The sequence below is a fragment of the Aythya ferina genome (assembly GCF_964211825.1).
Source record: "Aythya ferina genome assembly, chromosome: 3".
Taxonomy (NCBI): Eukaryota; Metazoa; Chordata; class Aves; order Anseriformes; family Anatidae; genus Aythya; species Aythya ferina.
In genome coordinates, this window is record NC_140298.1 from 42,319,955 (window position 1) to 42,332,190 (window position 12,236).

At 38.0% G+C, this 12,236-nt stretch overlaps 1 protein-coding gene across 10 annotated transcripts in view; it reads right to left on the reverse strand.

Moving 5' to 3' along the window:
* The window catches only part of DISC1 (DISC1 scaffold protein), a 200,414-nt gene that overhangs the window by 43,689 nt on the left and 144,489 nt on the right, over nucleotides 1-12,236 (reverse strand). For all 10 annotated transcript variants that reach the window (XR_014690915.1, XR_014690916.1, XM_084513139.1 and 7 more), the window contains one exon: nucleotides 3,015-3,075. Coding sequence is in view for 8 of the 10 variants with exons in the window: in XM_084513139.1 (XP_084369265.1) it covers nucleotides 3,015-3,075 (61 nt within the window). In the remaining 2 variants the exon portion in view is untranslated. The remainder of the gene's footprint in view (nucleotides 1-3,014; nucleotides 3,076-12,236) is intronic.

Here is a 12,236-nt window from a genome sequence, read left to right on the forward strand (position 1 = left end):
AGAGAAAATAAATAAATAATATTGATAGATTTTTTTAAAAACTTATTATTTTAACTCACTAAAGTTGTTTTGGTCTGAATTTTCTTCATTAACTCTCTTTTATTACAGTATCAAAAAAAAAAAAAAAACAAAAAAAAAAAAAACACATTACTAAGAGCTCTACCTTGTTTTGAAGCTATATACCTTAATTTGAATCTAGGTTGCTTCGATGTGAAGTGATGTTTCATCTGCAGAAAAATTTAAAAAGTTTGTTTGAATTCTCGTTACACATGCTTGATCCTCTACTGGTCTCAAAGGCACCAAAAAAGTGCATCCATAAGCCAGATGTAAATTTCACCTCCGAAGACGAGGTAAAATGCAATCTTAAAAATGTAATCTTAAACCATATTCTTTAAACTTTCCTTAGAGAGTAGGTTTTTAGCTTATGATTTTTAAGGAGTAATATGAGCACCTACATAAAGACCAAAAAAGAGAAACAGTCTCTCAAGTAACTTCGCTAAGTAGGGGGAAAAAAGCCTCTTGGGCTTATGTTTACTTCTTTTGCTTACTCACGCTATACAGCAGGTGGAATTAATTATTTAGAGACCAAATAACCTTTAAAAAAAAGTAACTATAACCACTTAATTTGCATAAATATAAAACTATTTTAAAGATGTAGTATCCTACTTTCTGGTAAAAACGACATACATTTTCTCTTCCCACCAATATATAAAGAAATTCTTAGCCCTTAATTACATGAGATTAACTATTTTTAGAATAGCACCATTTTTACATATTGAAAAACTGTCACTGGTTCAGGACTGAATCTTCCCTGCCTGGGGGCTTGGCCAACACTGTTGGATTATTATTATTATCATTATTAGGAAGGGAAATTTCAGAAGTTTGGCACTACCACAACAGTCTGGAGGGTTGGAGCATCCAGGTGGCCAGTTAGGACAGAGAAGCTGATGGCAAGCTCTGAAGTGAATAAAGTGAATATTAAAACAGCATTTACAGCTGCACTGACACACACACAGCACTTGGACTTCATGTATTTGTGTCCCCAGCAAAGGCTGGGGAGGACACCCATCTCTCAACAGCACAACTTTGAAGCCTGCAGCCTTGTAATAGAAAACCTAGACTGAAACAGGCTCAGGCTTGTATGGTACTAAGGAAGGCAATCCTTGTATTAAATAATTAAATAATTAAATAAATTTACAACACTTGAAAACTCTTAGATCTGCAAAATAAGGTTTGAAATGGTCAACTACTATCCATAACGAAACATACTAGCTTCCAAAATACAAAGTAGCGCGTCAAGAAAGGGTTTTAGCTTTTAATCCTTGCCCTGAAATAATACTTCTCACAGAAGCAAGATGAATACCAACAGTTCAGCATCAGATTTTCATCCATAAATGCTAGGAATAGGGGAAAAAGCATGCTGAAAGCTCATAAACACTTATCAAGACACCTAAAATTGTATTACAAGTATGGATGCTGTAAAGAAAATTCCAGTTTCCAGACAACCCAAACGTTACATAAACAGATGTTAACAAGTAAAAACAAACCACTACTGCAAAGCTATCTGATGAATTCTTCTGAAAGCAGAAAAAAGAAGTCTGTACAGCTTCTCCAACTATTTAATAGTTAAAGAGAGATTTATGTCATTCTAGGAGCCTGATATATCATTTGAGTCCTCCCAGGCTAGAAGCATCAATATATGTTGCTATACTTTATGTTTTATTTTTTAATAAAGACTAGGGTGTTGGTTTTTTTTTTTGCCCCCTTCCCTTTTTTTTCTTAAAAAAAAAAAAAAAAAAAAAAAAAAAAACACAGGAGGCTCTTAAGACTTGTGTTAAACTTAAGTATTTGAGACTTCTCTAGCTAAGTTGAAATCAGAGTTCTGAAATCAGTTATGAAGTATCAAAGTTATGGGGGATAGGCAAGACAGACACAGCTTGATCTTTGAAGTCCACTTCCATCATTTTTCACTCAGCTCAGACTTAGTTTAAAGCATGAAAGTTATGCAAAATAAGTACCTCTATATTCAACAATGTGAGTGAGCAACTTTTAAAATCTGGAAACATTTCTACCAATGCAACAACAAAATGAAGGCAAACAGATTATTAATTATACCTGCTCAAAGACAGAAATAGGAGTGGCATTAATTTGGGGGTGGGGGGGTGTTGCATTTTTATTAAGGCATAAACTCCAAATACAGCCTATGAAAGCTTTTTCTAGTATAAATACTTGTGGGAGACAAAGTCCATTTTTTCTATCACAACAGCAGTGCAACATTTACTAACAATCCTTCAAGGAGCAGCCTAAACCTTGCGGACTAGTCTAGAGCCCCCTTCACACAGCAAGAGGAAGAAATATAAATGCTAGCATTCCTTTAAAAAAACAACACAACCATAAGTATAAGTGCATTCTGCATTAGGATTCAGTTCCCAAAATATCTCCATTGTTGTCTTGGTTTCCATTTGCTTTCTAATTCCCCAAAATAGCATTCTTTCAAAACTGTTATATAAAGGGTCATTACTTGTTAAGGACACCCAGAATTACAGCAAGGGACTCTGGCTCTGCTCAGAGCTCAATTCTGCATAGGAACAGAGGAGTGCCTTTTCAATCAGCTGCAGCATCCCCAGTACTCCACAACTTCTGGATGTTCAGTGGTTCACACCACAGATCACAGCACCTGCAGGCAGAGTTGGAGCAATGTGCATCAACTGCATGCATGCTCCCTTGTCACTGGCTGTACCAGCTCTGCTTAAGAGCAGTCCTGTGTACTGGAGAATCCCCCACACAGTACTTATTTCTTTTACCTGCATCCATTGGCGGGCTGCTGGCAAAGCTCCTGAACGTGGCGAGGAACAGAGGTCATAACAATAACATTTTGGGGATTTCCAACCTTGAACAATTCTGGTATTATTCTAACACAAGTTCAAAAACATTCCCTAACACTTTTATGTATGTCAATGATGCATTAAGAAACATTTTTAATATTTCAGAGGTTTCCATGATATCATTCTTACCTATGTAGTTTATCTTCCAGCATCTCCATATACTTTTCAGCATTTTCTTTTACACTGGTCACTGCAAGACAAAATTCAACAATTAGGTAATGGTATAACTGAACAGTTTTTATTTTTAAAACCAACTCATCTCTTACCCACATATTTTTATATACATCAGTTGAAAATGAGAATTCCAATAATCTTTCCACAATTAAATTACAGTATGTCTTCCCCCTTTTTTCTTGAAAGTCTATTGTATTGTATGTGTACTAAATTAATATATCTACTGATCAAAGCATCACTAAATTAACCACTCAGTTGCACCAGAAAAATGGTGAGACTAATGAAGGCACGTATCATAGAATGTATCTTGTCAAAACAAACCAAAAACCCCACACAACAGAGCTAGATCTTCACCTTTACCTTCAGGAGAAGTAGGCAAGCCTAATTCATCAATCCCTGAGCAAGAGTCCTTTAAAATCCTATGAAACCTTTATCAAATTGATTCCATCAGAACTGAAAATGTGGTATGCAAAGCTTTTTATTGACCACACAAGCTTTTTATAACGTAAAAACCAACCAACCAAACAACTTAGGACCTAGGTATCATCTCCACACACAAGTCCCTACAACTTCTTCACTGAGAACGAACTCCAATGAATTACTTACTCAATGTAACACAAAATAACAAGGCTATGTAGGTCCTTGGTACTCCACCCTGGGTATGAATGGGGGAAAAGGCAAATCCCCTCTAGGAAAATGGAGGCTCTTTGTGGATCATCACATTATTACTATCATCATCTTTACCTGGCAGCTGCTCCAAGTCTAGTAGGACTGTTAATTGGTTAGTCATTTTGAAACCCTTAACTCACTGCACATCGATTCTATGTTCAGTTTATGTGAAGACACATTCTACAGAGTATGGCTGTTTCTACAGGCAAAGCTTGCTGCATGGATCATCTACCCTCTGAATTTACCCATCCATCTCCTCCTCCCATCTCCCCTACAATACAATGCTTCCAGGTTGAGCTAACATAAATCAAGTGCTGCATGTATTTATCACTTTCCCTCTCTTTTTTTTTTCTTTTTTTTTTTCATATTTTCCCCCCATAACATAGAATTTCACACACTAATGTCTAGTTTGAACACTTGGTGTTAAACAGGTCGGTTGTTCTAAAGTTGCACAAACCTACTCAGGCAATACCATTTGCAGCAAACATCAGGGTCAATGTGACATTGACTATCTGCAGAAGGTGTTCACCTGGTCAGACAGAAGTCACACATAGCTGAAGCAGTCTCCACCTCAATAGCAAACATGGGACATATTTCATGAAGCTGATTCATGTTTTTTTGTTTGTTTGTTTGCTTCTTTAAAGCGAGAGGTTATCAGATTATATATATATATATATATACACACATATACACACACACACACACCCCCTAATTCTCTATTAAAGCATCAGTGTCATCCATGGTATCATTAATCCAGAATCACTGTCAGAACAGGTTTTGCAACACAACACCTTGAGCCAGCAGGATTATGGAAGATTATACTGTATATAGACAACTGAATTCGTTTCTACATTCACAGATCTATCTCACCATTAGAGGAGTGCTGGCAAACGTTAAGCAAAAGGTTATATGAGGATTTTTGCAATAGCACTGGAAACTAAACAAGTTCCTTTATCTTGTAGCAGAGTTTTCTAACAAGTACAGGGCTCAGTAAAAGTTCTTGCTTTCATTACCATCCTTTTATTCCCCTGTTTCCTGTGGAAGTGCAGAGAGCCTGCAAGTCTTCTTTTAATGACACGCTACAGTTTTATATAAACTACAACCAGCTTTTCAAAACTCCCTATCTGTCAATTTGCAATGCGTTGACCTGAGGTTCAGCACACACTTTGATAACAGATAGCTTCAAGGTATGTGGCTGCTGTACTTCCCATTCTCTTGCCATTGTCGTAATATCCTTGAACATGAGCTGTTACAATTCAGGGGCTTATTCGTTCCAATAATAAAGTCAGCAGATATTAATAATTTTTGGAGAGGGATGAGAAGAGGTGGAGAATCTGTTTCACACTCACTTTGTTTCTAACCGATATAGTGACTTCTTATGTTACATGAAAGATAAACCTTGCTTTCAATTTCTCCTGCTGTGCTTGTCACTTTTTAATTGGGTATGATCTGATAGAGTAATTCGCACTTTCACAGTTCAGTCCTGCCCCTACATGCAATTTTACAATGCCCTTGAAGCACGCAGCTTAATATATCAGCATTATTCAATGACAAAAAGTAATGGACAAGAATACACCGCCAGTCGAAAGTAGGTCAGTAAAAAGCTAACACTCATTTGGAAATCACCTCACATCACTAAACCACACTCCCTCCCGTCAAATGTTTTAACTACATTAAAAGAAATGCAAACTTTGCTGCTAAAAGAGAAAGCTATCCAGACTAGCTTTGTCTCCTTGCCTTCTTGTGCATGTAATTGAAAGAGCTGTGACCTGGAGATTTTGCTTGAAGGAAAATACTGCTTAAAAATTCGGTGGGGGTTGCTTCCGTCGTAACAAATTGCAAGCAGCACCACAACAAATACACAAATACTTTCAGCCTTTTAGATCATCCATTTGAAATAGAAGACAAGCAACAAATTAGCAGGTTTTTTGTTCTAGCTTAATGAATCTGTTCACCATCACTTCAAAGCACACAAAGTGCAAACTGGAAGCCATGCATGCCTTAAATCTAGCTAGGAAAGTACTAGATGACAGACCAAAAAAAAAAAGTAGTAATAATTTATGAGACTCTTTTCTATATAAACATGCCAAATGGTTTATTTTTATATTTAAGTGAATGAGATTGCCTTTTTTTCATCAGTTCTCCAGGGATTTACATGCTTAGCTCATATTGGCCTTAAGGGGAGTTATTAGAATAAAAACATATAAATACCCATGGAAGATCAGGCACCAGGGTATTTGCTAAGGTTAAAAATATACTTTTCTTGTGAAGCCTTAATTGAAGAAAAGTGATTCAGCATTTCTCTCTCTTGTTGCATCCTTCCTGCCTACAGCAGCAAAGCCCAGTCTTAGGATCAGTCCTGGTGCGATGGGGCTGAGGGGCAGCAGTGAGCTCCTGTGGTAGCCTTTTAGTTGTCACAAAGTGCAAATCTACCATTTTTAAAGCTGCATAAACATCTTACAATAATTAACTTACATAGTCTTTCAAAATATCACGTGTGTTTCTTATCTGAAAACAGCACCCCAGGGGTAATGTTACTTCACTTAATTATCAGTATTATTTGAGCCTACATGTGAAACTATATAATTATTTTTATCCCCAATCTTGGCTCTCACTAAGTGAGCTTTCAAAGACCATTACATCTGCTTTAGATTCCATCATCAATATTTTCCAAAATTTTCAAAAAATGAGTATCTGACTTGATACACCTTGAACCCAGTGGAAATTCCAGATGTGGCTGCTTGGCACCTCAGAAGAAAAGGTTCTTAAAACTGAAGTAAGTGCCTCAATACTATACTTAATATCATAGCCATTTTAAGTGCTACCCTACAGGTCTTTAATACTCCATCAGACTATTGGACTTTTTTTTTCTTTTTTCCTTTTTTTTTTTTTTTTTGTTAGTGAATGGTGACACATTTTGACACATTAAAGGTTCGAAGAGCTGCAACAGCTGCCAGCAGACCTAGACCCAGCAGAAAAAGAACTGCCACACATTGCCTGCCTGCCTGCATGACAAGCCCGAAGCCGATTCAATTAGCCTCTCCTTTCCCCAAGCATTACTTTCCTTCTCAAGTACTTCATTAGTCAGGCAAAGTGAAACTCCCACTGACTTCAATGTGATTTTTGCCCAACTTAAGGAAGCGGGATGAGATTTGGCTCTTTAGAATGATATAAAAAATAAAATTAACTGCAAGGACATGCAGTGATCCAGCTGCAGTAAATACTGAGGGCAGAATTAGTTGCAAACAAGGTTGACAGATGTCCTGTCATTATTCTATCTTTGAAGTGTATAAATGATTACTAATGCTAAGAGGAATGCAAAAGCAGAACATGATCAGTTGAAACCATCTGATCTTTTCTGTAGTGGAATATGTGCCATATTAATGTGTGAAGTTTTGGTCTGAAAAACTGTGGAAAAGCTTCGATATATTTAAAGGTTAACTTGAAAAGCCAGTCAAACTTCAGAGAAGACATGTCAGCTGCTCAACTGCATGTCAAGATGATTTATCAAGCCACAGTAACAAGATTTTGGATTACAGAATAGTAAGGAATTTTGCAACTTGCAGACAGACATGGGAAAAACCCAAAGAACAAGCTTTGAATAAAGAAAAACTGCCTCTCTCCAGTGCGTTATTCCCAGGGAACTCAAAAAGAACAAAAAAGGCCAGAATTAAAGAGAGGAAAATAGGTGGTTCAATAAAGACGTGAAAATACTCTAAAAGAGCTGTTATTCTGGGTCAACTCAATAAACCAAATTCTATTCTGGTTCACTGATTATTTTTCAGTAACAAAATAAATATTGAGATATGTAGTTACTACCTGTCTCTTCAAGTGATTGTGTTTTGTTTTAAAGAATCTGCTAATCCTTTAAATATCATTACAGAACAGCACAAAATTAGCCTAAGGAAATTACTGCCACTGGAGACAAGGTGGTCAAAATTTTGGAGTAGTCTAAATGGTTTGGCTGTTCCACAAATAAGAAGGTGAGTTGTGAAGACAAAAAAAGGGGCTCAGCACCTATGATGTTAAAGCCCCACAAGTAAAGACATAACCTGGTATTGATGGAGTTGAAGGTAACGTTGATTTATCATAATCCCATCCCACAAGAGGAAAGAGGGCTTTTAGCAACCTATACTCAAATGCCACTCCACTGCCTTCACAACAATGATGGATGCAGTATGTTGCATCTTGCCCATATGAAAATTTCCAGCATCATCTTCAGGTGCCTTTCCAGCACCAGACGGTCAACTCCTCTGATACAGTAGGGCAACTCTTTCAATATATAGGAATAACCTATTAGAGGATCCAGCTTGAGTATCACTTTTTTACAATACTTTGATCGCTGACCTTAAAAACCCTACAGTATACTGCCAGCTTCCATTTCATACCCTCATATTTTCACAAAGATTGAGAAGCAATAAAAATACATGAAAAGTAATAATGAAATGCAAAATTGGCAGAGCACAGGACAGCACAGCTTTTTCTGACTTGTGCTGCACTGAAATAGGAAAAGAAGAAAAGAACAAAGTGAACGATTTCTTTTCCTTAGGATGTATCTCGTGGGGTTGATGATACAGTAGGTCTGCTGTTAACGTTCTCCAAAACACGTAGGTACATCCTGAACAGCAGTCTAACCTCTAGACATGTCTGGAGTGGGTGGACACTGCAGTACCCAAGACAACCCAGCCTTCTCTCTTTGGGAGACCCCAGAAAGGCTAAGTACCAGCTCATTTGGAGAGATGGCAGTGTTTCATTCACATGTAGCAGAAACAGGCAATGAACACGCTCTTTGGTTTTTCAGAGAAGGATCTCCATCTGCTTGTCTCTCTGCATACAAGGCTCTCATCTTATTTATAGCTAGCTTAATTTGTAGCCTTGATGCAACTTAATGAATCTGAGCCTGCAATGAGTTAAGTTGATACCTTGACTTTGATGTGAAAAATTGCAGCTAAACATATACAGTAAGTAGAAATTACTGACTTGAGCAGGGAGGCCACATCCTGCCCTCAGGCTGTATGTCAGGTCAGATGTAAGGCACAGAAAAACTCAGCATGAACTGAAGTTTGACAAAGAAATAAATAAAGTTAAAAAACAAAACAAAACACTAGATCTTATAAAGCGAAATGACAGGAGATGATAGCAACTCTGCCTGTAACAACTTGTATTTCTATCTTTCTGGGTGAGGCATCAAAGGTTTGCAGAGCTGAAAAGAGGAGGGTCAAAAAAGAAAAATTAAAGAATTAAAAATTAAAGAATTAAAAATTAAAGAATCTTTTAATTAAAGAATTGTTTTATTATTCAATATCAAAGCAAGCAAAGCCTTCAAATTAAAGGGACTGTAGGTGAAATACTGAATCGGCAGTGACCAGAGCACTGAAGTTACATGACAATTACCTTGATACTTTAAGAGGCTATAAAAAGTGCAGGGAAGGAGATTAAGGCCCAGGGTCACACAGCGATAATGCAAGACCACCCACCCGTCCAGCCTCCAGGCCTCCCAGCTTAGTCCCCTCCTGCGCATACCACCTCTCGGTAATCACAGGCCGGGAACAGAGCCCCTAACCACAGGTGTGGACACTTTTCCACACACAACTTAAAAGCTATGAACGTTGCATTTGGTGTGCACTGAAGGGAGCGTTAAACTGGCTGCAAACTTGGAGAAAAATGCTCCTGCCTTTCCATGCACATGGCACTGGATGGCAACGTCCTCGCTTCTGGGAAGCCCGAACTGAGCCCTGCATCCAGGCATCTCTCTGCTTTGCATTTCTGACATAAGCCAATGTTTCCCAGAAAGGCCTTCTTCATTACGGATAGGTTTTACATTACTTAAAATTAGTTGAGAAGTGGAACCACGTGCATTTTTCAGCTACAGCATGACTGCAGGGCACCACTTTGGGAAGCATGCTGGAGATCCCCACTGCAAACGTGCTCAGGCAACTGAGGCTCTTCACTTCTCCTACAGAAAAGGCAAGGTTTGAGTTTTACTCTTCCAACCCATCACACCGATAGGACCATTATACAATCATTTATCAACATACCTTAGCATAGGAAGTATCTTTCCAAAAGCCATAAGGAAAATTTCCCTTCACTTTCCATTCCTATTTCCCTTCTGTTCTTCACTAAGCACTGGGGGAGAAATGAAGCAGAGGGCAGGGGGAGGGAGAGCAATCTGCCTATATTTTCTTTGTATTTTCCCTTACCCGTTTTCATTCCTCTGTTGACCATCTGTTCAGATTCCCTCCCCACTCAAAAAAAAAAAAAAAAAAAAAAAAAGATCTCTCTCTTTCTTCTCATTTCTCCTCACAAAGCAGAGCCTGAGCATCAAGGAGAGCCATGTGTCCAGTTTGCTCTCTGTGGATTGTCAGCAGTCACAAGAGATCATCTGGAAACCATTACACAAGCTAACAAGACAGCCAGACTCGACATGTATGAAGGCACTAAAAGAGTTCAAACTTGTTACTTGAATTACCACAAGTTTTTTCCTGAAAGTAAGATTTATTTTAACACAGTTATATAAAACAAAAAGACCCAGAATGAGCCATTTATATAGCTATCCAAGACAAACAACAGAGAACATAAGCTATATTCAGAGGCTAAGCTCCCTGCCAATAACTGAGAACACCTAATACCTATATCATGAAAAGAAGGAACAATTTAAACTTTTTTTTTCTTTTTTTTTTTTTTGGCTGAGGAGACAAACTACAAGACAAGTGAAATCTTGATTCAATTACTGGCCCATTATTATCTCATTGCTACTAGGGATGATCAAGTAGACCGTCAGATGTATGTCACAGCAGTTCAGTAATGTCAAGACTTCTAAAACATACAGTAGCTGTTTTAAATACTCTTCTCACAGTGGTTGTTTTGCTGAACTTTCACATATTCAGTCCTACGCCTAATATTTTAGTCCCTGAATTACAACCAAAAATTATATTAAATGAGTAACCCACTTCGCCTTTTAATTTAAGGTCACAAAGGAAACACAGTCCAAGATTTCTTTCAACCATTCTAACCCCTCCAGAAACTCTTCCAAAATAAAAGGGCTCTGCAAAATCTCCTGCTAGTCTTAATGTTACTGATTAGCTTTTCACCAGCTCAACAAGTATAGCTAGTCAGGCTATACAATCCACTAAGAATCCAGGCACCCACACAGAGACAGCCTTCAGCCAGAAGATAAAACGTATTTTATACTGCAACAAATACAGTTATTTAATGCAGAAGTTGTCTAAAACTTCTTTATGGAGTAAACCCACAACAAAATGGCACAGGCCCAAAAGAAAAAAAAAAAAAGAAAAACAAACCCACACCAAACCCACATTTGACTCCAAATGCTGCCATAGAATCTGGCTACTAAAAGAGATGAAAGGGAGAGATGAGTACAGACATAAGTGCTTTGAAAAGCACGAGAAAAAAGTGTGTTAAAAAAGGCCAATGTTACCAGTGAGAATGGAAAATGACACTTATCTTCACTTCAGTAGAACAAATGGCTGCTAAGACATCAGTCCTTCAGATGATTTGAAAGAAAGGAAAGTAGAGCTCAAAGGTATATACTGAATGTTAGAAGTAATACATATTGCAGTAGCTATGAGAAAAAGGAATATTCACAGCATTGCAAGCTATTTTTAACAACCTTGAAATGACATCAAATAAAGCAGAGACTTCCTGTACCAACACTTCCAAATGATAACTGCAAATAGCGCTAACTTGCATTTTTGCACTGCTGTTTTCTCCAAGGAGCTAGAACAGGTCTTCAAACCGCAGAACACCTGTGGAAAAGCATCAATTTCTTTTTTGAAAAATAGCTGACAATGAATAGCAGTGTAGAAAATGAAAGTGTCCCACATAGTCTGATACAATGCGGTTTTCAGAAACCCTCTGTAAACCACTTGGCCACCGTTGGCTGTAACAGGCATGTTTGCTGCATTGCGACTGCAGGGCTTCCAAAGAAGAAAAAATTGTGGAGCTGCTCAGCAGAGCCTGTTCTGCACTCATTCCAGGCAGGAGGACTAAAGCAGATGAACTTAATACACTGTCTTTCTTAATCCCTAATAATCTTTGTCTTGACCTCCTCCTCCTCGCACGACGCAACCTGCTCACAGGCTTCATGAAGCTCATCAGTAATATTTAGATCCACTTGACATACCAAGTAAACACGATGTTTTTGACCACAGACATGCAGTGTCCACTTAAAAGCTTCTCACCTACTAACCTTTAAAGCTGGACCAGAGATTTACAGAGATTTGGGAAAATTCCAGCAGTTGAGCAAAACAGATGTAGCTACAAGAATAGATGTGCACCGAGTGCCCATGCTAACCCTAAGCACCACAAAGGGCACTCACAGATACAAGTGCACGCTGAACTGCATTCAAGACAGGATTATTAATTTAATTAGCTGGCTTATAAAACAATGCTTAGCGTACAAAATCATTATTTGCTTTCTTACTTCCTAGCACAAAACTCTAATACACTAGTGCTATTGAAAAAGACCACTTTAATGTCTCTAAAGTG